Raw genomic sequence first — 25,737 nt, 5'->3', positions numbered from 1 at the left:
CTCCGGGCTGCGTGGTACGCTTGTCTCTAGCAGGCTTCTCCCTGCCCACAGGCCCAGCTGATTGCACAGTCCATCGGCCAGGCCTTCAGTGTGGCCTACCAGGAGTTTCTGCGGGCCAACGGCATCAACCCCGAAGACCTGAGCCAGAAAGAGTACAGCGACATCATCAACACCCAGGAGATGTACAACGATGACCTCATCCACTTCTCGAACTCAGAGAACCGCAAGGAGGTGAGCTGCACCCACCCTCGGCGGCCCACGGGGCACCGTGCTGCACTGGCTTCTGCCACGCTTGCTGAGTCCCTGCAGAGCTGGGGCCGGCACCCTCGAAGGGCCTGCGCACAGATCCCTGCCCTCACGGCAGAATGAGGCAGAGCACTGGCTCTTGCTTCCGAGCTGAGCTGAGCTGAGCTGAGCGCTTGTGTGTGAAATGAGGTGGTGTTGTAACAAAGGAGCTGATTACAATCAGTCTTAATGACCTTGAAAATGCGCCTTTTAATGCTGCTATTATCATCTGCTGGAGCTCAGCACCCAGGAGGTGTTTCTGCAAAGTATATGAGAAGCATCTTTAAATGGGGAACTTGGGTGCTTTGCCCTAGGGGGTTTCAAAGCTGTCAGGAGTGGAGGCCTCAGCAGGCTCCTGTGTCTACTGCTGGGGGCAGGGTAGGGGCGGGGGTCTTCAGAAAGTTATCCTTGGACACAAGAGCAAATATCCTCTTGTGATGGCCCATACCCTGACTGCTTGTAAATGAGTGAATGAATGACCCTGTTTGTTGAGTGCATAAATGACCCTGGCTGCTTGCTGAATGAGTCAATGGATGAATAGTCAGATTGCTTATTGAATGAATGAATGAATGAATGAATGAATGAATGAATGATCCTGGCTTCTTGCTGAATGCATGATAGCTTCCTGAGAGAGTGATCCTTGGGGCAGACAGAACATAGGACTTTTCTAGACAAGAGAAAGAGCCAGGGGCAGATTTGAGTCCTGGAGTCTGGGAACATTGTTCTTGCCTCCTCCATGGGTTTGTGGGAGGTGAGGAGAGCGGGAGGCAGGACACTAGAGCTGTGCTTGGGCCTGGGGGAGTCCATGCTGGGCATGGGCAGGAGGGAGTCTGTGTTCCTGGTTTCTGGGATTGTTGGGGGCACCTCAACAGGGCTTGGGAGCCAGAGCCAGGCAAGGCCGGAGGGGAGTCAGACAGGTTCGGCCTCCATCACGGGCACCTCTCACTTCTGATTTCCTTGCAGCTGCAGCTGGAGAAGCACAAGGGTGAGATCCTGGGCGTGGTGGTGGTGGAGTCGGGCTGGGGCTCCATCCTGCCCACAGTGATCCTGGCAAACATGATGAATGGCGGCCCGGCTGCCCGCTCTGGGAAGCTGAGCATCGGGGACCAGATCATGTCCATCAACGGCACCAGTCTGGTGGGGCTGCCTCTCGCCACCTGCCAGGGCATCATCAAGGTGCGCACGCGAGGCCCCTGGCTTGTTTTATTCTCACTGCTTCGTAATCCCCCCTTGACACATGAGGGGACAGGTGCAGACAGACCCACACAGTGATGTTGAACCCAAGACTATACCATAGCACTAAAATCAGAGAAGGACCTGGGCTGCCCTTGGAGGTGAGAGGGGATGTTTGGTTTCACTTATGCCAGTTCTGAGTGACAAAGACCCCCGGCAAGGGCTGAGGACCCATAGATGTAGGGTGACCCGGTTTGCATGGTTGCGTGGGACTTTCTCAGGTTAACACTGAGAGTCCTGTTTTGGGGGCACACCAGGAGGGATGGTCACCCTGCACGGGTGTGAGAGCAGGGAGGCTGCTCTGACCGTCTGACCCGTGAGCTTGCAGCTTTGGACGATGCTGAGCTGCTGGCCCTTGCAGGGATTGAGGGGTCTTCAATCCTGGTTGCTCCAGGTCTCCAAGGGCCTCAGGAAAGAAAGAGCAGAGAGGCCAGGAGGCCTGGCACAGCAGTGCCTTTGCTCTGTCCTGGATCTCCAGACAGCCGGCTCTGCCTGCTTGGGGGCCGTCCTGTGGCCTTGTGTCTGTGGTCTGCCCCCAGCTCCTGGGGCTTGCTCCCTCCTTATCCGCTATGGTCTTTGTGCTGGAGGACACACCTGTCTCCTCCGTTGTCAACCTGAGAGACAAAGGGCATTCTCAAGGCCAGAGCATCCCACGAGCTGACCCTTGAAGCTGGCCCAGCAGAGCATCTGCTTGATGAGTGACCACCTAGGAAGACAGCTGATAGACACGGGAAAGGCCTCAGTCTGCAGTACCAGGGGCTTGTCTGCCTGGAGCCTCCCTCCAAGGGCTGCAGTTCTTGGGGTGCCTGGTCACCCAGGCTCTGATGGGGCTGTGCGGGGAGGGGGACGCTCACCATATCCAGGTGGCTCTGAGCAGCATCCAGGGCTCATGACTGGCCAGAGAAATAAGCTGAAACTGCAGCCACGTTGAAGGCTGGGCCCCTCCCCTGCCTCGCCTCACTCCCCATTTAACCTCACAGCAGGGGCCTGGCGTGCCATCGGAGAGTCGCATCCTCTCTGGGGCCCCAAGGTCACCGTTGGCTACAGCTGGCCCAGTCTCTGTCTCGCTGTGGTCACTAGATCCCCCTGCTTACAGATTTTCACTGAGCCTGTCACATCCTGTCCCAGCAGCATGTTTGGTTTAGAGGAAGGCTTCCCCATGGTTCTTCCAGACAGCTCCTCTGCATGCCCTGTGGGGAGGGCCCCTCCCATGACCCTTGGAGGGTGACCCTGGTGCTGTCCCTTCAGTCGTGCATGGTGGTGCTCAGGGCCCAGCCTCCAGCTGTAGGCAGAGTTGGTCTTCACATGGGTCAGAGGACACAGCAGAGCACGGTGGGCCATGGTGCCCACTGCCACGTGGGAACCCAGTGGCCCCTGGTACGGGTAGAGGGACGTAGAGGCCGAGTGGTGACCGACCCACTGGACCAAGGGCCCACCCCACCAATCCCCACCAGCCGACTCCTCCTCGGTCTGGGCCTGTGAAAATGTGCTGGTAGGTGGCATCTACGGCTCCCTCATGCCCCCCACCCCACTCTGCAGGGTCTGAAGAACCAGACTCAGGTGAAGCTCAACATCGTCAGCTGTCCGCCGGTCACCACAGTCCTCATCAAGCGGCCCGACCTCAAGTACCAGCTGGGCTTCAGCGTGCAGAACGGGATCGTGAGTCTGCCCTCCCCACCTTGGCCACATCCGCTGTGCACATGTGGGCCCGGATGCGGGGACCAGGGGGTGTCCACTCTCCTTCCGCTCCGTCCCTGGGACTGCTCCCGTCTGATGGGACAGGCCCTGGCTGGTGGGCACGGCGGTCAGCAGCCAGGCCACACAGGGCAGCTCCCAGGGCAGGCCTGGGCCGGGAGGGAGGGCTGGTGTGTGGCCTAGGAATGGGTCCCTCAGGCCCTGCGTGAAGCACCTTCATCCCTGTTGTGGCTCTTCTCGGCAGAGAAGAGGCTCTCCTTGGCTTTGGGGGAGAGGCAGGAGGTGTTTCCCCAGTGCAGTCTGGACACGTACAGCCTGTGGCAACAGCCAGCCCACTGTGTTCAACAAACAGATAGTCACTCGTTCGCTCATTCATTCACCCACCCAGAGCCATTTGTGAGGTGACTGCACCTCACGTGTCAGGCACTGAGGAAGCAGGGGGGCTTCTAGGAGGAGGTGATTCTGGGCTGGAGTGAGTGTTGGTCTGCACAAATACCTGTGCCGGTCCCTCCCCAAAGCTCTGAGTTCAGAGTTCTGTGTTTTCTTCGGCTGGTGTGAATCCGTTTCCTTGGTTATTCTTCCTGCAAAGGTCCTGGTGGGCAAAGACATGGCCACAGATGGAGGACAGAGAGGGGAGGCCAGTCATTTCCAGATTGCGTAAGCCAGCCCTGAGTATTAAAGACCTGAGGACGAGATTGTGCAGTAGTTGACAGCAGTGTCAGGTGAGGGGGAGGAAGTGTGTGCCCACCTGTGACCACAGAGGAAACACCACGGGAGAACATTCTAGAAAGGCAACTGTAAACGAGTCACAGTTTTCCCTGTTGCTGCCTGATGCAGAAGTGTGGAGAGGTACACGGGGCTGGGGGCCGTTACAGGGCTTGGGCTTACGGCCCATTTCTGTCCCTCCATGTTAGCGCACACTTGCCGCCATAACAGAGGTTCTCCAAATCTCAACACCACTGATAGCCGATTTCTCATTCAGGCCACAGTCCACTGTGGGAGGGGCCTCCGCTCCACAGAACCACTCAGGAGCCCAGGCTTGCCCTTGCCAGGGTTTTGGTGCCCCCGCCCCCTGACTGGCTGCTCTGTGTGGTGCTTGTAGGAAGAGACAGGGACATGGGTGTGACCCTTGCCATTTCTGGCCACCCTCACTGGCCAGACAGAACTCAGTCACTCACCCCACGAAACATAGGGCAGGCTGGGAAAGTGGCCACCCAGTGCCTGTGACAAAGAAGGAAAGGGTGTGGGGGCATCTGGCCAATGTTGGCTGCACCTTCCTAGCTGTGTGGCCCTGGGTTAGTCATCTAACCTCTCTGGGCTTTCCTCAAAATGTGGTTGTGAAATTAACTGAGAAAAGCCATAAAGGACACTGAGACATTTTCTCTGAAAGGCCCCTCGGCCCTTGAACCCAGGCATAGGTGCCCAGCCATGGTGTCTGCGTCCTCTTTGAGACTTCTGTCCAGGACAGTGTGTCTGCTCCAAGCGCTGGCCAGTTGGTGGTCTGGCCTGGCCCTGCCCAGACACCCTCCATACATAGGTGCCCTGGGCATAAGCGGCTGCCCCAGGGCCTCTGCAAAAAGTTTCCTGGGGTCTCTTGCCTGCAGCTACTGTGAACATTATGTGGACGGGCATGGGCTCCATGCTCAGGGAGGGCTGAGAGTGGCCTTCTAGAGCCTTCCTGGGTACCATGCTCTGGAAGAGCCTCCCTTCTGGGCTCCTGTGTGGTGCCTGAGGGGGCTGCCTGTTCTTGGGGACTATGAGCCCCTCCTCCCTGCAAACACTTTCCTCTCTTCAGCTTCTTTAATCCTAACAGCCTGGGGCGCCTGGTTGGCTCATCAGACCAGCTCAGGTCATGATCTCACAGTTCATGGGTTCAAGCCCCGCATTAGGCTCTGTGCTGACAGCTCAGAGCCTGGAGCCTGCTTTGGATTCTGTGTGTCCTTCTCTCTATGCCCCTCTCTTCCTTGTGCACTCTCTCTCTCAAAAATAAATAAGTAAACATTTAAAAAATCACAACAGCCCAAGGAGGAGTATGGGTACTAGTGAGGAGGTGACTGCCTCACAGAGAGGTTTAGTAACTTGCCCTGGTCACACAGCTAGTGAGGCCATCGGGGACCATGATGGATGAGGATAGGGGGTCGGAGGGGAGGGGCTCCTATTTGCATTTGGTCAGTGCTAAATCAAGGCAAGCAGGAAAGTAAGGGTGAAGCAGTGGTGAGGACAGGTGTGGGGGTTTGAGGTGAAGCATGAGCCTTCCTTCTCAGAGACAGGAGAGGGGAGGCAGCTGGGAAGGAGGCGGGGTGACTGAGGAGGGGACTCTCCCAGGGAGGTGTTGGGGGGGCGGTCTCTGCAGGTGGGGGTGGCTATGCCAGGGCCATATAAGTGGCTGGGAGGCTGAGGGCAGTGAAGAGGGCAGGGGGTCTCCTTGGAAGCTTTGGGAGGTGTGAGGCCCTTCTACTAGGCAGTTGCCACCACAGCCACTGCTCAGCCACGCCAGTCATCTCTGGGGGCTGATGAGTGTCACAGGCTCCGTGGCTCAGCAGGGCCTTGTGGGAGGAGTGTGTTTGGGAGAACATTCAGGACGCCTGAGGCTGCTGGTTGTTCCTGCCCGATGGCCTGCTCTGGGGACGGGAGGGCTCTCCTTTGCCCCGCACAGCATGCTCAGGTGGGACCCACTCCCAGTGCACCCAGCCTCCCCAGAGGGGCCCCCGCAGGGTCACTTTCCCCTCCCCTCTGGTGTCCTGCAGTCTTGCAGTACTGGAGCTTTCCCCTGGGTGGCGCCTCTCGTGACCACTGGTCTACTGTCCCCAGTGCCATTGAGGCTCTTGGATGTCCCCTTCTCCCCTCACCAGGACTCCTGGTGGGGCAGCCACAGGGTGGCCTGTGTCTTCCGAGCAGGCCAGCTGTGACCAGGGAGCTCCTCCGCCACCACAGCACCTGGCCACAGCTGGGTGATGGTGGCAGGATGCCCAGCTGGGGACTGGCATCAGTCATCTCTGCGCAGACCCACTGTGCTTTCCTGCCTGGTCACTACAGAAGCGTGTCCTGCGGCATGTGGCAGTGGGTAATATGCAGGGTGCGCGGTTAGCTGTAAGCTGTCCCAGCACTGGGATGTCTCAGAAAATCTCCGTGCTGTGCTGTGAGAGGTGAGAGGGAGGGTCCTCTGCTCAGCTGTCAGTGCACGTGTGTACATATGTGTACATATATGTACATATGTATACATGCATATGTGTGTGCTTGTACGTGTGTGCACACACGTGTTTGGGGGATGTGCTAGGCTGGGCGCTGGCCTCCTCCTGGAGCTTATGAACCTGCCTTTTCTCCAGAATGGCTAAGAAGCTACATTATGTTGTAGAATCGGCCTCTCTCACCCCCTTTTCTTTTGCCCTCAGCTGACTCCTAAGACATCTGGTTTTTGTTTTGTTTTTGATTGTGATAAAATTGATTATCATCTTTAAAAAAAGTTTGAGAGTGAGAGAAAGAAAGGGAGGGACAGAAGAGAGAGGGAGGGAGGGAGGGAATCTTAAGCAGGCTCCGCCCTGTTAGCAGAGAGCCTGGAGGGGCTTGATCCCGCAAGATCATGATGTGAGCTGAAATCAAGAGTTGGACGTTTAAGTGACTGAGCCCCCCGGGAGCCCCTCAGTTACCCGCTTGCCCATTTTCAAGTGCTCAGTACATGGGCAGCCAATCTCGAGAGCTCTTTATCACACAAACGTGGAACTCTGCACACACCAAACACTGACTCCTCATTCCTGCCCCCCACCCGCAGCTTCTAGCAGCCACCGTTTTACCTTCTGTCTCTGTGAACTTGACCACTCCAGGTGCCTTATGGAAATAGGTGAAATCAGACAGCACTTGCCCTTTTGTGACTGGGCTCTCTAACCCCCAGCATAATGTCCCCAGGGTTCATCCACCTTGTAGCAAGTGTCAGAATTTCATTCATTTTTAGGGCTGAATGATACTCCATTGAATGAAGAGACCCATTTGGTCTTCCATTCATCCATCAATGAATATTGATGGGTTTGGGTTCCCTCCACCTTTTGACTGCAGTGACTCCTGCTGCTCTAAACATGCAGGACTTCTTTTCCAGTCTATCTAGGTTCATTGTTGCCAGTAATCCAAGGCTCCCTGACACATCTGTCTGGGATGTCAGTCCATCTGTTTTATCAGTTCTAGGAACCAGAAAAATGAACCCCATGGGCAAGCTTTTCCCACAAACACAGGGCATCCCTGTGGAGCTGGTGTCTGCAAGGCTGGTCCAGTTAGGGAATGGCATTTTCTGTCAGCATTTCACAGAGGACTAAGGATCAGGGAGGTGAAGCAACTTGCCCCAAGGCTACCAGCTAGAGCAGAGCAGGGATTGGGCCCGAGGCCAGCTGTTGTGAAGAGCAGACCCGCACTCCCACTGCCCACCTTCAGATGCTTGTACACAGAGCCAGGGTGTCTGAGGCAGAGCATGTGCATGGGTCTGGCAGCATTTATGAGCAGTGCAGAGGCTGATAAGTTTGTATCGGGGGCCCAGGGCATTAGTAACCAATGTTAGTGCACCTGAGGCCCTGATTAGGGCTTCGGTGGTGGGCCAGCCAGCCTCTCCTCTCTCTAACACTGCAGGGACCACTGTGCCCACTGACAGTGTTTATGCAGCCGAGTCCCCCTGAATCCCCTGGAAAAGTTTGCTGACATCTGAGTTAGTCTTGCACAAGTGCTTTTTCCATTTTCAGCTTCATTACCCCCAGAGTACAGTGTATTAGTTTGCAGACAGGCCACGGATGACCCACTTAGCACTCTTTCTAAATGGATCCTTCCTCTCTCTTTCCACACCACCATTCAGGAAATTAAGACATCTCCCACAGGGAGACACCAGCCTTCTCCCCCGCAGAAGTGCACCCCATGAAGTTGGGATACCCCACACCTTGGTTCCTGTGGGCACCTCGTTTGGGAAAGCTGAGACCGGTGTGTGTGTGCACGCGTGTGCCTGCGTGTGCACATGGCCTGCTCCTCAGCACTTCCTGCTCCCCTTGTCCTCTCCACCTGCCTGCCCCCCAGATTCCAGCCAGGGTCACCTGCCAGGGTGTGGGTGCCTCCTCCCGACACCTCCCTCTGAGGGTGCACAGCCCTTTTCTCCTCCCTCTCCATGATCTGTCCCGAATCTCCATGACTAGGGAGGAGGCTGCCTCCAGGGACTGAATCAAGACTGCACCTTCTCTGGTGTGTCTCCTCCTCTAGTTTGGTTGGGAGCAAACTGGGTCCTGCCTGATGCTTGGTTAGGCCGGGAAGTGAGCCAGGTCATCCTGAAGCATCTTCTTCAGGATCTTCAGAGAACCAGTTACAGTGGGCACACAGAATGCCCTTAAATCATTTGGGGGGAGGGTGGAGAAAAAGAATAGAAGTTACTCCTTCATTCTTGTATGGAGAATTTGGGCAGTCGGGTAGGCAGGGAGCTCCCCCTTTCTGGAAAGTGAATAGCGACGGGTCACCCCACTTCTCTCCCATCTGCCTACCCCCTGGTTGAGCCTGGACTGACCTGAGTGATCAGGTTCCCGGACTGTGACCAGTTCTGGGCAGGAGTCCAGTTGGCTGGGCAGCAGTGGCCTGGGACTGTGACATCGGTCTGCATATATGTCCTCTACCAGAGAGACAGGGGCCCTGCGGTCTGGGAGGGAGCCACACGGTTGGTTTAGCGACAAGATCCACAAAACAAATGACAGATGGGAATCCTGCATGTGGCGCCAGGGCCAGCCTGTGGTTGGTGGCCTTCTAAGCCTGTGTTGGCCTTAAAAAGTTGCCATGCCAGGTACTAAGGGAGAGAAGGGGAGGCAGGCAAGTGGGGGAGAGCTGTCCTCTTGAAGGGGACAGTTAACCCCCCTCCCCCAGCCACCTTGAAATCAGCCTGGCTAGGGATTGGATGACAGGTGGCCCTGACACAGGCAGGGTTCCCTGGGATGAGGACAGGGGGCGTTCACCACAAGGCATGGAGGACAGTCTTGGGTAATGTGGAGACTTGCTATGGAATGAAAAGAGTAGCGAGTCAGGAAGAAGGGCTTGGCTGTCCCATCTGCATTTTCCACCACCTGTGGTTACTCATCTTGCTGGCAGGCTGTCCCTTGACCTCATAGGGTGCTGACCAGAATCACCCTTTCTGATTCTGGGTTGGGGTTCCCTGCCTTTGCAAGTCTGAAGATGCCTAAAAAAGTCACAAAATCCTCAATGAGACGAGAGCCGTTTTGGTAGTGTTTCTGGATTGAGGAAGCAAACCGTGAGGACAGAGGGCCATTGTGACTTCAGTGAGGCCTTTAGATGACATAGGGTGGCCCCTGGGCACTCCGGGAACAAGGTCCCGCCAGCCTAGGCCTTTCCTGCCTGGCTCATTCTCCAGCATGGCTGGTGGGGTGCAGCCCTCCAGGGCGGCTGAGATAATGCTGAGGAAGAAGCCTCCGGGGTCTAGGCAGTGCCGGCCGAGGTGCTAGGGGTCAGGTGCCAGGGCCTGGCAGGCGGGAGAGACCTCTGGTGGTGGGTGGGCTCTCAGAAAGCCTCAGCCCCAGGGTCCCTGCTGTTGGATCTGCTTCTGTCCTTGCACTGGGTCCTTGGAAAGCAGCGCGGTGGGGAGGGACCTGGTGTCCTCTCTGCCCCCTCCTGCCTCCGCATCTCCAGGACTTGGGCACCCCTCAGGGTGCAGCTGGCCCACCTCCTCTCCCTGAGCCACTAGCTCCCACCCTCTGGGGCTTGCCGCCCTCTCTGCATTGTCTGGGTGGCTGTCCACCTTTCTGAGGCCACCATCTTTAGCGAATTCCACAAATGGGTGGATTTCATAAATTTAGGGCCCTCATCGTCGTTGCCCCAAGCTCTTTCCTTTGTTGGTTCATGAATTCATCACCCCCTCCTGAGGTGGAAATAGTGACTTCTTCAGTTCCAAGAGGAGCATTGTGGCTTGTGGAGAATCTCCTAGAAAGTGCTTCATTCAATTGGCAAACACTACCAGCCCTCCACACTCCCCTGACGCGGGAACAGGCTCTGGGACGGCTGAGGGGGCAGAGCCACCATAGGGAATCCGAGGGCCTGCAAGAGTCTCCCACAGGCCATGCTGTCGACTCTTGTTTTTTAGCCTCTTCCAAATCAGAGTCAGCAGACTGCATATAGAAGCAGTTGTCCTGTGGGCTTCTCCCTCTGCGTGAATGATTTCCTGCTCCCGTGTTTGGGGACAGCATGAGCTCCTTGTGGGTATGGCGGGGACTTGCGTGCTGACCTGATGCGTGTCTGCTTAGATCTGCAGCCTCATGCGAGGGGGCATCGCAGAGCGAGGAGGCGTCCGAGTCGGCCACCGCATCATTGAGATCAACGGGCAGAGTGTGGTGGCCACGGCCCATGAGAAGATAGTCCAGGCTCTTTCGAACTCGGTTGGAGAGGTAAGGCCATGCCTGTCATTTGCTGAGTCAGAGCTGGAGTCCAGGGCCACCTGGGCTCTACTGCATTTCCATGACCAACATCTGTGGCCCCGAGGGCATTGTATGAGGTGCTCAGGAAAACCACTGGTCCCTCTCCCTCCCCCCAACCCCAGGAAAACCTGCCTTCTCAGGAGAGCTGTCCTTGCTGGGATCTTGGAGTGTGTCTGTGCTGGTCATGTGCTCCCACCTTGCCCTGTGTGAGCCACCCCCTGGGTACCTGCTGAGCTGCTGGGCTGGGTCTCCCTCTCAGGGAGTAGCTACGACAAGGCTGAGTGGCTGCAATTTGAGTATTAATTCCCGCTGTTTGTGCAGCCAACAGGAGGGCAAAGGTGGCTGACGCTGTTTCTGGAACTGGTCGTGCATGCTAAGTCTGGGAGCCCTTCCCTCTTCAGGACGCCCAACCCTCCTTCCAGGGCACAAGGCTCTGGCTACCCCGGAAGTGGGTTCTCTGCCCTGCCTGCCTCCTGCAGTCTTCCCATCCACAGAGCAGACCAGCCGTGGCCGGTGCGCCCTTCCCTGTTTCTCGGGCTTCAACCTCCCTCCTCTTCTAGTTCTTCCTAGCATCGCTCTGATGGGCATCAGAGGGGAGGGGCACAGTTTTCCTCAAGGAGCTCACAGGTGAACAGGGTAATTTGGGGTGAGAAGTAAGGTGCTTAGAGTATGTGAAATGGAAGGAGGCCTCACCCAGCACGAGTGTGTCTGGTGGGTCAGGAGAGAGGCCTGTTGCAAAGGACATGGGTGCTGGGTGGGAGTTGGCATTTAATTGTGAGGGCTGTTGGGGGGTCCCCAGGGCAGAGCTGGGCAGGCCAGGCTCAGGCTCTGTGGCCATGTGGAGAAGAGTGTGGCTTCTCTCTTGGTAGCCATTGGGGGTGAAGCTTGGCCCCTGGGTGAGTGCTGTGTCCCAGGGGGCTTCCGGCCACAATTCCCAAGGTCTACTCTGTATTTTGTGATACTGCCAGGCTGGCGGAGGAATCCTATTTTCCCATAGATTGGTGGTGGCAGATGGCTGGCTCTCAAGAGGGAGAGGGGCCAGGTAGGCACCATTACATCCTTTCACAAGGGGCTTCCAAGAATGGAAAATCCGATGTTTGAAACGGCCACCCCACTGTGGCAATCAGCCTCCACATCTATGAAGAAGCCAGTGAGGTGAAGGAGAAATGTTTTCAGCTCCTCAGACCTGAGATGAACTGATATTCAAAGAGGCACAAAAGCGGCCAAGGGTGTGCCTGGGAGACTGAAGTATCTGCCTGTTTTCCACCATCCTTGAGCACATTTGGAAAATTAGTCCCTGGATAACAAGACTTGAGGTTTGCAGTGGGTTTCAGATTGAGGAATTACGCAGAATATTCTTCTGGTGGAAAAAGCCATGCTGGGGGTGGTGGGCACACTAAAATCTAAATCGATCAAACATCCTGGGGCAGGGGTGGGCAGGGAGCAGGTGACAGTGTACAAACCGTCTGCACACTTGGCCTCTCTGGGTGGGTCACACATGACACAAGGGCCTGAGACCTGCTTGCTCAAGGAAGGGCGGCTCTGGGGCGGCCACACCATGCCCCGCCCCTCTGCCACAGGTCACCTCTTGCTGGGCACACGGGAGGGTAAAGCCAGCAGCACCCAGGCCAGCTCCACCTCCCAGAGCCCCAGGGCCCGAGCCTGGCACAGTCCTGGGCTGGCCGTGCTGGAGCAGAAACCACCTTCTCTGTGCATCCACGGGTCTGATTCTTCCTCCCAGTGCCCTCACAGGATTTGGGGGGATGTGCCCCAGAAGGCACATCTCCCTGGGGGGCCGTCTTCTGCCTTTGTTTGTGCACCCAGGCCCCCTTGGAGCCAGGGAGGGACACCAGGCCCTGGAAGACTCATTTGCTATCTGACTCCCAAAGGATGGAGGGGCCCGAGGTCCCTGGCCCTCCTCTGTACGTCCTCAGGCCCCAAAGCCCTCTTTCCTTGGCTTCATGGAAAGGGCTTCAGGGCCTGGGAGCCCCTCAGCCTGCCTCCAGCCAAGTGGGCAAACTGTAGTCACAATTAAAAGTCTGATTTTTCACCCCTCTGCTGTCAGCTTGAGCTGCAGAAAAAACTAGCACTTGAGCTTGTGTGAAACCCTCTGAAGACCCAGATAGGGAGGCCCAGTGAGTCTGTAGTGTCAGGAAATGCCTTCTAAACTTCCATGGCCGCGGTAATTTTTCCTGCCCTCTGAAGGCTGGCACTTTGCACAGAAAACCCTCGGGGTTTCTTCGGCCAGCGGGGGGGCTGGTGTGTGTGATCTCAATTGACTGCATCAGGGGGAGGGAGGGAAAGGAGGGGGAGCCTGTTCAGCCTGTCTCTCATTGACAGATCCACATGAAGACCATGCCTGCCGCCATGTTCAGGCTCCTCACGGGCCAGGAGACCCCGCTGTACATCTAGGCCCACCCAGCCCGCACCAACCAGCCCACCTGGGTTCAGAGGAGCCGGAAGGCTGGACCCAGCACCTGACCCCTGACCCCACAGCCCACCCAAGGACACTGGCTCCTCTGAAGGGCGTGCCCTCACGACCCACTTTTTTTTTTTTTTTTGGACAATAAGGGGTATGTCTTCATCAAAGGAGAGTCACAGGAACCAATCTGTGTAGACCAGTCAAGTGTTTTGCTGCATTCTGACCCGTTTTCTTGTTGCGACGGACAAGGGTGTTTATCTGTACCTCTGTGTGGTGTGGAGTTTGTCTTTCCTCCCTGAAGCCGTGGAGAGTGGACGTGGGCACTTGTGGATGCGGCCCTGGAGGAAGCCCTGCGAGGACAGCAAGCTCCGGGGGGCCAGCGACCGTCCCTCCTGCCCCCGCACCTTGTCTGGGACCAGAGGTGCCTCAGGGGAGGGCACCCTGACAGTTCTGAAGAGCCTCGAATGGGCCGATTCTGCCGCTGCGGCCCGGCTCCTGGGGTGTAACTTGTGACGTCCGGGAACATGTGATTGTATTTAACAAGGAGGGAGACGTTCCTGAGTTAAATAAAAGATGATGGCTACAACACGGAAACTCCATATTTATTTAGATAATCTCATGGTTTTGACCTTTACTTTGACAAGCCATTCTTCAGACTTCAGGGTTTTCAGATGACCTGTCGCCATGCCTGCCGCTCCTGTCCTACCCCGAGGCTCCGCTGGCTTCTGTGGGCACCCCTCCTCGAGGCCACCTCTTCCCCCCTGCCCTCAGACCCCCCTCACCCGCCAGGGCACGCTGGCTCTTCCTCCCAGGGACGGGGGGTACGTCATTGGCCCTCTATTTAAAAATCTCTTGTCTACACACACTCATCCACACACGAGCTCGTCCTCCCCCAAAAACCAAAACCCACCCTGGAAATCTCGGCGGTTCCGGGGGCAGTCAGTGGTGAGCGCAGATCACTGGGCGAGCCAGGCGTCACTGCGAGAAGTATTACAGCGTGTGTAAATACAGTGAAACGTAGTCTAGTTCAGTTCCTTCGAGGTCAATGTTAACCGACGTCATTTTGTCTGGAAGTCTCTTTTTTTTGGCCCAGGCCTTGAAGAATACACTGTGACTTAAGAAGCCTTACCATGCAGTAACTAAAGCTTTAGGATTACTGTATTCAAGGAGTGACCTGTGTGTTGCATGCAGCCGACCTTAGGAAGACTCGCTAATATCACTAATAAACTGAAGTCATAATATAAGAGCTGTGTGCATGGCTGGTTTGTCAACTGAGAAATGAATGCCCGGCTTCCCTCAACCTTCAGCGCTTCACGGCGCAGCTCTACAGCAGTGCCGCGTGCTGAGGGCGTCTCCTTTGGGGCTGGGGCCTACGGGACTCCTTTCCGGTGAGGTTGGAGAGGGGGGTGCTCCAGGCACCAGGTGTCAGGCTGGGCTGGCCCTGCAGCGGCTACAGGGTCAGTGATGGAGACAGGTCACCAGGTCCGCCTCGCCCACCCCATCCCAGGGAGGAGACGGGCTGCTAATTCATAAGGGGGAGAAGAAGCCTTGTGCTTCTCCTGGTTTAAATTTCAATGAGCTCCAGGAGAGGTAAGTTGTGAGTGCATGTTTGTATGGACCACCCAGCCCAGTGGCATCTGCTTACCTTTAGGGTCTTTTGTGGCCTGTTCCCTGGCATAGGGAGGCAGGGATGAACATGGGCTTTGGTCAGAAGGCGGCCTGGGGGCGTGTCCCCTTGTTGGTCTGGGGAGCCTGGCCTGGTGGGACCCACCTCTGCTTTGCGCACAAGCGATCTACTCTCCATGCTGTGATCTACTGACGAGGCCCTTCACAGCCCGCCAGATGTGACCCACACACTTGGGTGATGAATAGGGAAGGGGCCTTGGCTCAGGGGAGAGCCAGGGGTGTGTGCTTGCGTTGTCCAGGACAAGGCAGGGAACAGGCTCTGGAGAGGAAATCCGTGGGCAGCATGTGACACGGGGATGGGGATCCCACCAAACAGTACACATAAAAAATCTAGATGGAAAGAGCTCTGAGCCATTGGCCTGCATTCCTCCTGGAACCCTCGGATGTCACACGCACGGAGGGACAGCTCTGGGCCAGCCCTGGCGGGACCTACATGTGTGCACACACCTGCCCTCTGCCCTCTGCCCTTCTCTGGAAGGATACTGGGAGACGTGGTGGGGAGGCCGGGGGTGTCTCTCACTCCCCGCGGGCCGCTCGAGATCCTGGCTTCAGAGGTGCCTCTCTGGCTCTGTCCCAATTAGACCCAGAGACACAGAGGCCAGAAATAGTTTTTATTAAAACACTGATCATTATGAAAACACCTTGAGGTACATTAAATAAATACAACCTTCAAGTTGTACAAACAGGTCTCCTGTGGCTTGAAAACAATTTCCTATAAATTCTGCCTAATAGCAGCATCTGTGAATCAATACAGCTGAGGGCAGGGAGGGAGGAAACACATCCATCTGAAATAAGCTTTCTGTTACATGGTTTGTTAAAAGCATTTAATTTGCATTGTTGTCACCAGCTGAAGGAGACTAAGTCCTTGTGAAGGATGAATCCCGTGCTTATTTGCCACAGAGGTGGGGTCCAGAGCTCACCCACCTCGTCTTTCTTTCGGCCACCAGGCAAATGGCAGTGTCTGGATGGGCTCTGGCCCCATGCCAAGCTGACCTCCTTTGGGTGGTGGGAAAAGGCAGGTGGGGGTCCCACGCCTTAGCTTCCTGGCATAGCCCATCAAGCTCTTCCTGGCTTGCTGATGCTTTAACAAGAGGAGGGGTATGAGAGGGTGCCCCAGCGAGGGGATGAAACCAACTTTCCCCCAGTCATGCACCCACATGGTCTGGGCTTGCTGCTGAGGCTCCTGGCTCCCACATGCTGCTGAGCAGAGCAGGGTCTTGGGTACTAGAACTGGCGAGTCGGGTCCCTGGCTCATTCCTAGTAGCTCTAACTGGCACTCCTCTCTTCCGGGGACCTTTCCTGGAAGCCAGGACCCAGGACCCTGCCATGTGGGCCACCTGGGGACCTGAGCGGATGGGCAGAAGTTTCTAGCTGAGTGTTATAAAATTTGGTACAGTTTTCTCAATCGCAAGATAGAGTTACTATCTCTCCAGGCCTCTGGGCTTCGGGCCAGAGCGCCCACTTGAGCCCCCATGGAGACAGAGGCTGTAGCAGGAGCCCTAGATGGCAGAGAAAACACGGTCCCACCACAGGGAGGAGAAGCAAAGGCCACAGAGCAGCAGGGCAGGCTCCCAGTGGCTGCTCACCATGGCTGCACAATACAGGTAGTGATGTCCCCTCCTCACCCAGCTCCAGCCCAGAGGTGGGAGTGGGGAGGAAAGGCACTGGCCTCACTCAAATTCCAGGCTTAGGGCTTGGCCCAGGGACGCTTCCGTGCGCAGGCCCCCAAGCCTGGGGGCGGGCCCCCTACATGCAGGTGGAAACCCCCGCAGCTTACTCCGCTCTGGCGCCCCACCCCAGAGACCTTGAAAATGCCCCGAATTCAGAGGCCAGGGCATCAACAGCCACAAACGCTTTGCTGGTGGGCTTAGGGGAGACTCCTTGAAAAACCATCAATTGACTGTACCTGTGAAGGGATTTGCTTTGAGGGGGCGGACTCCAAAAGCCCTCAGCTGAGAAAAATTAGAGAAGAGATTTTTCCATTTTATAGTCGGATAAAGTGCTCATAATTCATCTCTGGGGTTCTCCGGTGGAAAAGTTCCAGTTGGCATCAAAAGGCCTTGATGGGTATTGTTTTTAGCTCTCTCACCTCACCCAGAATTGAGGGAGGCAATGACCGAGACCATCACTGAAGCACAGTGTTCAAAGCTGACTGTCCCAGCAGGCTTCCTACACCTCAGTTCCTGGGGGCTCAGGCGTCTGGGCAGCAGACCCTCCCTGCCACCCCTTTCTGGGCTTTCGACCACACAGACGCACCCCCTGCACATTGGCTGCAGTGGGGTGGAGGGCAGAGGGAAAGCACGCGGCCCCTAGACTGCCGGACACCAAGCAGCAATGGGCAGTCGTCGGGTCCTCCCCCTGCGCTCCACATGCCAGGCCCTTGGGCTCTTGGTTCAGATGTGTGCGCTCTGGGCTGCCTTGTTCAATGCAGGCCACAGCTCAGGTGCCAGTGTCCGCTGTTGTGGAGGGCACAGAGACAGGCATTCCTACTTCTGCAGAAAGTTCTTGAAGACCAGTGCTGCTCCAGGGCCATTGTTGGGAAGCGGCTGCTGGTAATGTTGCCAGAACATGAGGGGTGGGGGGTGGGGGTGGGGGCAAGAAAGTCAGACACCCAAGCTGCCCCTGCAGAGAGGCTGGGCCTGCCCGCATCCAGGACCCAGCTCAGTGGGTGTTTTATGGAAAGATGCGACTTACAAGCTGCATCCTCCAATCAGATGTGGCCGCTGCCTGGCTGGGAAGGGACTGTTCTGGGTCATCAGAGACTTGCTTTCTCTGGAGGTGCACAGATCCTGGGACACAGGCCTTTTCCCCCCCAGACCTCCACCTATCCAGGCCATCCTGGGGAGGGTAGACACAGGGAAGACCCCCCCCCAGAGGGGCTCACCAAAAGTGTCTGCAGAGTAGGAGACCATGGACAGACAGCCAGAGAGAAAGCAGGGAGGCCACCCTAAGAAGGGAGGGTACAGAGAGGAGGCCCAGGAGACTAGGTGACAGAGGGGCAGAGGGTGTGCGTCCAGCAGAGCTCCCTGCCACACAGGCCTGCTGCCTGGAGGTGGCCTGGGCTCCAGTGAGGCCCTTGTAATGATTTGTTTCCACAACAGCCCTGCATCCTGCGGGCAGAGAGCTGGGCCTGGGCTGCCGTCCGTGCTGGAATTACCCATTTTCTAGCACATGATAAAGGGTCAACCAGTGAGTGATACAAATCATAGAAGAAAATCGTCTCATTACTCGATGTCCTCCTCTATCCACTAAACACTCAACTAAATCAGAGGTGAGGGAGAATCTTGCTTTTCGATGGCCGTGATTTTGAAGATGCTTTGTGTCTCCAGTTCCAGGAGAATTCCTGGAGCACGCGTCAGGTGCTACATGCCTGACAAAAACCCAGAGTTCACGATGGCCACGAGAGTCATTTCTCTGCATCACGAGAGTAGGTAGGAAGTGTCATCCCCAAGAAAACAATGGACTGGACCCTCCACAAGAGAGGGACGGCAGTTCCCCGTTTGAGCCACATGGAGATACTCCTAGGCTTCAGCCCCTCCCCGCATGCACGGTGGCCTCCAGCCACTGGCCTAGGCCTTTCCGTGTCCGTGTCAGGACCTGTGGCTTGTTCATACCTGGTCCAGAACATTGGCGCTAAAGATGGCCTCGTCCACGTGGTGCTCCTCAGACATGACCGCTGGGCGGAAGGTGCCCACCACATGCTGCACCTCGGGAGGGAGGGCACAGTTCGAGTGTTCCAAAAATTTAGCCACCAAAACCCTGGTGTCTGCATGGGCCTTGCCATCCACTAATGAGCGTGGCCGCTCTTTCAAGACTGTCTGTAAGGCCTCTGGCTTTAACCGGTGGTCTGTTTTCCGGGGATCTGGCTGTCCCGGTGGCGAGAGCCGGTGCCGACAAGCACAGGCGGCTATGGCAGAGTGAGATAGGGAAACTAAAAATCAAGGGAAAAGATAAAATCTGAAAACAACCAAAACAAAACAGAAGGCAGCTGTTAAATGAATTCTCTACAAAGCAAACGCAAGGCTGCTTGGGATACGCTTTCTGCTGGGATTTCCATGGTCCTGGGCTGGCGCCCTGGGAGTGTCCTGTGTCCCTTCATCCCTGGTGTGGCCTGGCCGCTCTCAGCCCTGAGTTGAGCTGTCATTAACCTAGAGGGGCCACCGCTGCCCCTGGAGCTGAAGGACTGGAGATGAGGCAAAATGGGGCGCAGGCAGGGAGAGAAGGGCAGGTGCAGGGGAGGAATCCCCCTTCATCTGTCTCTCTGCTAGAATTCCTGAGCTCAGCCTTCCCTGCCTCAATGAGCTTTGCCCCTATGGGTCCAATGGCATTAGAGACAGGTCGTCCTCAAGATCAGAGCTGGGAGTGCCAGAGGGGCAATGAGAGCACCCCCACCGGGTCAAGGGTAGGTAGGAGCCACCTCAGATGCTCTGAGCATCAGGGTCCTGCTCCCAGTACCCACTGAGCCAAGGCCAGGAGACCTGGAACGAGCTCCCGACAGGGCCCAGGGCTGCTCTGGATGACCTGAGGAGCAAGCACTGGTTTGATGGCATCTCCTGTGACCAGCTCACTGAGGACCAGATTAAGGCCTGACTTGCCCACAGTGTGTGTCAAGTCACACAGAGGAAACACATTCTGGGTGGTCTGGCCTATTTTTGATAGCAGTGGAGCAAGCCTGATAATTAAGTATGAGAAACTGTAAAGAAAACCTCATACATGAGGGCAATCTCCCTTGAAAACAGCATCTCATAAATACAGTGAAACAAGCAGCCACGTGCATGTTAGGTGAGTTATAGGCTCTAACACATCCTCTCAAGAAAGAAGGGAAGGGAAGGCCGTCCCTTCCCGTGCTCCCGGGTGGCACTGTGAGGGCTGGACCCAGACAAAGACCACCAGTCAACCCCAGCCCCCCATCTTGCAGCACGTGTTGAAGCGTTTTAGAAAAGGGAGTGTCTCACCGGTTCCCAGAGCAGCCCTGGCCAGTCCTGCTTCAAGGTCCTGGCTGCAGGAGGGCGGATGCGAAGAGGCGTTGCCTTAATCAGAGAGAGAACTCAGGTCACACATGAAAGGGAAGAAGGCATTAATGGTAACACCACACCCTTCTATGGCTAAGAGATATTAGATGCTGGACAAGCAGAGAAAAACTCGTGAAGTTACACAAACCTGTGCACGGATCACACAAAAGCAGCCCCACAGCTGGCAGGTGGTGTCACCCGGCCGGGCACAGCGCAGAGGACCAGTGCCACAAGCAAACCCAGTGTGTTTCATCAGAATACCTCCCCCACGTCTGAAGGTCCCCAGAGACCCTGGGGAGGCACATGCTTGTGACACGTGGAACAGTAACTATCCTGTGGAGCTGCGAAGCGGCCGACAGGGTGGTGTGGGGACTCAGAGAAGGCACTGTGACTTGTCTTCTCTTCATCCTCACCCCTAAAATGTCATGGTTTGTAGAGTCCGAATTTCACTGAGGGGAGGATAGGCCAAAGGAAGCCATCAGGGGGCCACAGAGTAGATGCAAACGTAATAACCCCCTAGAAGGAGGGAGAGAAGGCTGAGCTTAGAAAACCCAGCACAGGGGAGGGCCGGCAGGTGGGGGTGCTGGGAGGCGGGGCTTCAGGAGAAGAGTCTGATGGAGGCTTGTCTAGTGAGCTGGGAACTGAATATGGGAGGGGAGGTAGCCAGATGGAGGACTGGTAGGCAATGATCTCTGTGGGTTCCTGGCTCCTTCCAGGGATACACTTCTCCTGGCGCATGGGTCTGGTGTATTTGGAGGTCAGCTGGACAAGACCACTGAGTCCAGGCAGCCAGGGGGCCTCTTTGGGGTTCTTACAGTCCCACTGGATGAAGTGCATGGTCCAATGGCCCTGCAGCCATGATTCCCACCATTCTCTACCGGCAAAGTCACGGCCGTCCTCCCCGCTCAAAGCCTAGCGTCATGGGAGGAAGTGCAGGTTCTCCAACCTCAGGATGTACAAGCCCTCTGGGGCGCTGGTGTGAAGTGCAAATCTAGGAACTCTGATGCCAGGTCCTACAGCCCAGGGGGGGCGCTGCCCAACTCGAGTCACATGGGTGATTCTGACTTGAGCTTCAAGCCACACACATGGAGTGCTGCCAAGGGTTACCCAGGAAATGCTCCTGGAAACACACCCCTGTCTGCCTGGAGCGGCTCCAGGTGGAGGACACCCCACCCACCTAGCGCCATCACTGAGATACAGCCATGCTTTATGTTGCCCTGGGTTCCACCAGACCATGCAGCAGGCACTGGCACTTCCCAGAAGGCTGGAGCCCAGGCTAGTCCTGGCTGATGGATGGATAAAGCCAGTGGTCATCTGCCTGACCTGGGTGCCCACCTGGGCCCCAGAGCTGGGGGGCAACCAGCAGGCTAATATCAGGGGCTGGCCGACCCTGAGTGGGCTCTCATCACCCCAAACCTTCCATCCCTCCTCCCCTTACTCACAAGCCAGAGAGTAGAAAGCCTGATGGGTGCACAACAGAGGCCCCTGACTGTCCACCCCTCCCTAGGGCCCTTGGGCATTAAGACCACATTTCCAAAGTGGCCCCTGAGCCAAGGTCACAGGGCCTGGTCTTGACTCTCTCAGCTCAGGCCTGCAGTGTCCAGGGCAGAGCAGAGCACATGCTGAGGGCACCAGGGGGCTGGCCCAGTCGTACCTGCCATGCTGGATGCGCATGAAGTGGGGTCGCTGGTGGAGCGGGTCACACGCCCAGGGCCTGGCAGTGCCAGCGTGCTCTGGTCAGGGCCCTCAGGGGACTCCAGGTCAGGTGGCAGGGGCTGTGAGGCACCCACGGGGCCCTCAGGGCTTAGGCCTCGTGCAGTGGCACCCTCGGATGCCAGGAGGCTCGAGCTATCTGCGGGCTCTGCAAGGCAAGGGACCCAGTGTTAGTTCTGGCAACAGGCCACCACAGAGTCACCCAAGACAGGCACAATGCTCACTCACACTCCTGATGGAGCTGAGAGTGAAAATCTCAGCCTTGTGGAGCCACCCCCCTGCAGGGGGCCTGAGTGAGCAGTCCACCCTTCAACACCAAATCTAGACAACCCTGTAATCTTGGGGGCGTGTGAACACTGAGCAGGTTTACAAATGCTTTATGGTATAGAAAGGTTTTGGGGGACACCAGATGATCTCCCAAGAATCATTCCAGAAGGGGTATGGGATAGGGGCACGTACACCCTTCATACTCTGCAAGACTGAAAGTTGGAAATCAGCCCCATCTCCCATCTAGGGCATCCCTCGGGGGGTTTGAAGTATAGGAAGGCGGAGGTCACAGAGTGTTCTATGAACAGGTCCCATGAGGAGAAGTACAAGGCTCAGAGGGTCATCAGGGCATCCTAGCCAGGTCTGTGTGGGCCTGAGAACCTGCCTGCCCCACACAGAGGGCACAGCCTGGGGGCTGGTGTGCAAGTCATGCGCTGGTCAGGCAGGTGGAGGAACCAGCCCCGCGATGCCCACCTGATCCTCAAGGTGGGGGCCAGGCCAGCAGCATCAGCATTGCCTGGGAATTCTTTCAGACCCAATGAATGAGAAACTAGTGAGTGGGCCCAGCCATGGGAGTTTGAACAAGACTTCATGGGATTCTAATGGCCCCTAAGTGTGCAACCCACTGCTCTATCCCTGTGATGCTGGTCAGGTCGGGCTCCGGCCTCTCACTACCCCAAGGTTGGTACCTGGTGGGGGGGACTGGATCAAAATCTGTCTTAACAAAATCTCGGGGGACCTGTGTGCACATATTTTAAGGCTTGGGAAGCACTGCTCCCTCTGCTCTTTGATCCCATCACGAACGTCAGAGCTGCCTGCCATGAGGCAAATCACTCCGCAGGAGTAGATTTTTGAGGTGAGTGGCCCACCTGGGGGATGCTTTGTAAGACTCACAGGAGCCTAAACAATTCCAAGGTGGGAAGCTTTGGAGTCTTTCCCTTCCATTCCTTCCTGTGGGTCCTGTGGGAGGCTTCTCTGTTTCTAGTGCGCTCTGTGTCTGGGAGCTTCCCCAATGCCAAGGGATTTACAGGTGACCTCCCACGTAATCCTCACAGCCCACCCGGTTAACCACTCAGGAGACATGGTTAAGAGACCTCAGGGGAAGAGAGTCGTGAGGCCACTGAGTGGTGGAGCTGGTTGGAAGCAGCCCACTTCTAGAGTTCTTGCTTTCCCAGCTTCCACTGTCTACCCCTGCCCTCTCAATAGACGCTTTGAGACAATCAGTTCATCTGGAAAACAGAAAGATGAACTGAACCTCACAAATCACATGCAAAAAAAAAAAAATTCTTCAGCAGCACCTGGGTGGCTCAGTCAGTTAAGCATCCCACTCTTGATTTCTGTTTAGGTCATGATCTCATGGTTTGTGGGTTCAAGCCCTGCACTGGGCTCTGTGCTGATGGTGTGGAGCCTGCTTGGGATTCTCTCTTGCTCTCCTTCTCTGCCCCTCCCTTGCTAATCCTCTCTCTTTCAAAATAAATAAATAAACTTTAAATAAAAATTCTTCAGAATGATTAATCCTTTTCTTTTTTTAAATAGTAGAAGAATAGTGGTAGAAAATATGAGAATAAGCCTACACTTGGGGTGGAGAAAGACTTTGTCAACATGATGGAAACCAGAAAGGAAAAGCTTGGTAAGTCTGACAACAAGAAAAATTGTAAAACTGTATATGGCAACAGGCATCATTAACAGAGAAAGCATCCCTACAATTAATAGGAAAAGTGAGAGAATGTCTCTGTTTAACAAATAGTCTTCTTATAAATCTACAAAACACACACACACACACACACAAAACACTGCAAAAAAGTGGACCCAAAACTGACCAACACGTAGGTACTAAACATGTAAAGAGCTGCTCACACTCAATCTTGTGTGTGTACCACAGTCACCTGCAAGGGTGACATAGATCACCAGGAATGACGATGCCTTGGGGTATCACCCAAACACTGCTGGTGGGTGTGCAAACCAGCAAGAAAACCTTCCCAGAATGCAATGTGGCCAACACATCAAAACCTAAAATACACATTTCCTTGGCCTCAACAATTTCACTTTTAGGAGTTTATCTAAGGAATTGGTTGGGCAAATACTCAAAGCTGAATGTATAAATGTATAAAAGAAATACTCCCCTGTATCATTAGAACACTTCAAACCAGAAAGTATAATTATTAACTGTATCAACATTACACAGCAGTATATTAAAACTATTTTGAAGAACATTTATTCCTGCTGATTCCCCTTGACCTCAGAGTTCTCACTTTTTTACAGCTTTATGGAGGTATAATTGACATACAAAAAAAATCTGTATGTATTTAATATATATTATTTTATGAAATTGGACATAAGAATATACCCTTGGTCCCAATTTTCTTTTTTTAAATTATGTTTATTTGGGGTGGGGTGGGGAGAGAGACAGAGAAAGGGGCATAGGGAGAGAGAGACAGAGAGGCAGAGAGAATCCCAAGCAGACTCCTTACTCAGAGTGGAGCTTGACATGGGGCTCGATCCCAAGACTGTGAGATCATGACCTGAGTCAATATCAAGAGTTAGACACTCAATCAATCGACTGATTGGGCCACCCAGGTGCCCCAGTCCCAATTTTCTTAAAGTCAGTGACAATCCATCCAATGGCTGGGTTCCTTAGGGAAACAGTCAGAGAGAGAAATGTGACTTAGCTCTGAATATCTATAATTAATGGAAACATAAGATTAGGGTAACATTACAGGGAAAGCTCATAGGCCAAGACGGGTAGCTCATTCTTGTACGCCTTCACTGGCTTGTGCTGTGAGCCTGTTTATACAGTAGTAATAATCCCAGTGGACTTGCAGTTTTTCACCTAAATAGATCACAAGCATTTCTCCTAATTAATGTGTGATGACATATTTAGCATATGTAATATATTTTCCTTGACTCTTATCAATGGACTTCGCTGTCCCTGTAAGTTTTTATTCTTATGAAGAACACAAGTTATCTTCATGCCTATGATTTTTTTTTTCTTTTCTTTTCTATTTATTTGTTTGTTTGTTTATGTGTTTGCTTTTTGCATTCCCTAGGGGAGTTCTAGAAGTGTGATCACCACATCTAATGGCATAAACATTTTATGGCTCTTTATCAAGATGCTCTGTCAAAAGGGTGGGCTGAGTTCCAAGCTGCCAGTCAGAACTGGGTGTAGCATCTTCCCTGTGGTCTTGCCAGCATCCATGTCCTCAGTATTATTTTATTTTAATAGATGAAAAACAATACGAGAATCTATCCCCCTTCCGCTGCCCTCAAAAAATTCTAGAGCTAAATACGTGAGTTTGACAAGGTTGTAGGATGCAAGGGAAATCACACAAGAATGAATCACATCAGTACTGTGGTTGGTCACACGTACTAACAATGAGCAGGCAGAAACCAAAAGTAAAAACACAATACCATTTACAGATGCTCCACAGAAAATGAAACTCCTAAGTATACACTTAACAAAACATGTTCAGGATCTGTATTCTGAAAATGCTAAAACACTGATGAAAGAAATCAAAGAAAATCCAGATCAACAGAGAGACAGACGTACCATGTTCCTACATGAGAAGGTTCAGCTTTGCAAAGACAGCAATTCTACCCAAATTGCTCTACAGGTTGAATGCAATTCCAGGGCGCCTGGGTGGCTCAGTCCGTTGAGTGTCTGACTTCAGGTCAGGACATAACCTAACGCTTGGTGAGTTTAAGCCACTCGTTGGGCTCTGTGGTGACAGCTGGGAGTCTGGAGCCTGCTTTGGATTCTGTGTCTCCCCCTCTTTCTATCCCTCCCCTGCTCACACTCTGTCTCTCTCAAAAATAAATAAACACTAAAAAAAACTGAATGCAATTTCTATTAAATTCCCAGTTAAAGGTTTTGTAGGCACAGACAAGTGGATTCTAAGAGTGACATGGAAATAGGCCCTAGAGGACCAAGAACAATCTTGACAAAGAGGAGCAAAGCAGAGGTTGGGCTTGCCCCATATTAAGGCTCGCCACA

At 54.7% G+C, this 25,737-nt stretch overlaps 2 protein-coding genes across 5 annotated transcripts in view; one reads left to right on the top strand and one right to left on the bottom strand.

The window, feature by feature from the left end:
• Positions 1-14,312, top strand: part of APBA2 (amyloid beta precursor protein binding family A member 2) — a 210,523-nt gene extending 196,211 nt beyond the window's left edge. For 2 of the 4 annotated variants that reach the window (XR_013334723.1, XR_013334722.1), the window contains 6 exons: positions 52-231; positions 1,249-1,461; positions 3,058-3,177; positions 10,476-10,616; positions 10,968-11,273; positions 12,987-13,045. Coding sequence is in view for 2 of the 4 variants with exons in the window: in XM_077762406.1 (XP_077618532.1) it covers positions 52-231; positions 1,249-1,461; positions 3,058-3,177; positions 10,476-10,616; positions 12,987-13,058 (726 nt within the window). In the remaining 2 variants the exon portion in view is untranslated. Of the gene's footprint in view, positions 1-51; positions 232-1,248; positions 1,462-3,057; positions 3,178-10,475; positions 10,617-10,967; positions 11,274-12,986 lie in introns of all 4 variants that reach the window. The other 2 variants (XM_077762406.1, XM_077762405.1) reach the window with 1 other exon arrangement.
• A 1,045-nt stretch (positions 14,313-15,357) lies between these two features.
• Positions 15,358-25,737, bottom strand: part of ENTREP2 (endosomal transmembrane epsin interactor 2) — a 448,581-nt gene continuing 438,201 nt past the window's right edge. Inside the window, exons 9-11 of the mRNA XM_077762351.1 lie at positions 21,421-21,627; positions 19,710-19,784; positions 15,358-18,685 (exon numbers count right to left, since the gene is read on the bottom strand). Of these exons, the coding sequence (XP_077618477.1) occupies positions 18,363-18,685; positions 19,710-19,784; positions 21,421-21,627 (605 nt within the window). The 3' untranslated portion in view covers positions 15,358-18,362. The remainder of the gene's footprint in view (positions 18,686-19,709; positions 19,785-21,420; positions 21,628-25,737) is intronic.

This window comes from Crocuta crocuta, unplaced genomic scaffold, assembly GCF_008692635.1.
Source record: "Crocuta crocuta isolate KB4526 unplaced genomic scaffold, BGI_CrCroc_1.0 scaffold93, whole genome shotgun sequence".
NCBI lineage: Eukaryota > Metazoa > Chordata > Mammalia > Carnivora > Hyaenidae > Crocuta > Crocuta crocuta.
This window is presented reverse-complemented; position numbering and strand designations above follow the sequence as displayed.